General features: G+C 27.0%; 1 protein-coding gene across 1 annotated transcript in view; it reads left to right on the top strand.

Annotated features, from left to right (window-relative positions):
- LOC107751343 (nuclear cap-binding protein subunit 1-like) overlaps positions 1–2,018 on the top strand; it is a 16,814-nt gene that overhangs the window by 9,010 nt on the left and 5,786 nt on the right. The window contains exon 16 of the mRNA XM_016567038.1: positions 614–736. Coding sequence (XP_016422524.1) covers positions 614–736 — 123 coding nt within the window. The remainder of the gene's footprint in view (positions 1–613; positions 737–2,018) is intronic.

Here is a 2,018-nt window from a genome sequence, read left to right on the forward strand (position 1 = left end):
CTGTGCGGCTCTGAATGAACTCCTTTTGTGGACGCGTTCTTCACGCAACAACGTGCAGAAACACAACAACTAAACTCTACAAATTCACAGCGTTTTATTATAATAGTGTTCTCATTATAATGTTATGTATATTAAAGTGAAACTTAAATATATAGGGGTGGTTGAATTTATTCACGCACGTTAAAATATTTAATTTAAGCTTCTTTCTTTTCAGATTCTTATTTACAGCATTATTTTAATAGGCTGTATATTAACTTGTTGGGAGAAAACCAGTAGTTCTATGTGAAATCAGACATTTGAGCACCCTCATATAGCCAAAATGGCATGATCATAACACCCCGCGAATATTCGACTGTGAGATTGGTAGTCGAATCAGGCTCCTCCTATCGAAGCACCGAATCTTCGTCACCCCTAGATGATAATAAAACTTTTGAAGTCTTTTTTAAATTTTTTTTTTATAAGTCTGTAATTTTACATTCTCATAGTGACAACCGACCAGTTCCACTATGTTTTATTATTTATTATTTTACAGCTGTATTATATTATATTTCAGTATGGTTTGATGATACTGCTGTGTAATGTGACTTGTTTTTTTTCTTTTAATTTGTTTCAGGTCCATTACCAGGATTAGCTATGGCAACTACAGTGAGTAACGCTATCAAAAACCGGGCATCTAATGAGGAGATTCTTATTGTTCTAAAAGATGTCCCTAATCCAAACCAGGATGATGATGATGGTGGGTCTGCCTTTAACATCTTTAGTCTAGGCCTAGAGCTATCAATTGATTATAAATATATAATTGTTAGAGATATTTAATAACTTAACACAATATTTATTATATATTTCCATAATTCATAATGCATGTATATACATATTACATATTTCTTTTCCAAAAGCATTTTTATATTATTTGTTTTTATCTTTAATTGATTTTTATTATTTTATTAATGTTATTCATTTTAATTAATTATTTTAAATTGTTGGTCTTCTTAAAAGGTTATTACACATATACACTAAAAAAAATTATTAACTGGTTTTATTCGATTAAAAAATAGTTTAACATCACTGAACCAACCTATATACATTAATTCATACCAGCAAAACTAATTTATATGGGTTAAATCAGGTAGAAGTAGCTCTTTAAAGTAACAATTGCACATTACCACTATTTACAGTTTACTTTTACCAATAAAAGCAGAGAATTTTGTCATGATACTTTGAATTTGACACTGTGTATTATGAGTATATTTGGCTCTTATTACAGATTGCTTGATGTTCCTCATTTGTATATCGCTTTGGATAAAAGCACCTACGTGAGTGATTGTACAGTCATGGCCAAAAGTTTTGGCAGTGACATAAATTTTGTATTTTGCAAAGTTTGCTTTTACTTTACTTTTAGTCATTTAGCAGACGCTTTTATCCAAAGCGACTTACAAATAAGAAAAAGTAATTAAAACTAAAAGCTAAAACTCTATAAATACTATATATATACATTTAAGAAAATAAAATAAATTAAATAAAAATGACAAATGCATACAACAACATTTCAAAACTAAAACATTTAAATAAAAACAAAAAAATAAAGCTAAAAACAATTAAAACATACACAAATAAGAAAAAGTAATTAAAACGAAAAGCTAAAAGCTTTTAAGAAAATAAAAGAAATTAAATAAAAACGACAAATGCATACAACAACATGTCAAAAATAAAACATTTAAATGAAAAAATAAATAAATAAATAAAGCTAAAAACAATTCAAACATACACAAATAAGAAAAAGTAATTAAAACGAAAAGCTAAAAGCTTTTAAGAAAATAAAAGAAATTAAATAAAAATGACAAATGCATACAACAACATTTCAAAACTAAAACATTTAAATGAAAACAAAAAAATAAAGCTAAAAACAATTCAAAAATATTAAAAGAACAAAAGGTATGAGTATAATAATGATTCTAACATAACACTAAGCCAAACACCAAAAAAACAACTACATATGTGTATGTACAACCACACACACA

Source organism: Sinocyclocheilus rhinocerous, unplaced genomic scaffold (assembly GCF_001515625.1).
Source record: "Sinocyclocheilus rhinocerous isolate Xijiao unplaced genomic scaffold, SAMN03320098_v1.1 scaffold1233, whole genome shotgun sequence".
In the NCBI taxonomy this organism is placed as follows: Eukaryota; Metazoa; Chordata; class Actinopteri; order Cypriniformes; family Cyprinidae; genus Sinocyclocheilus; species Sinocyclocheilus rhinocerous.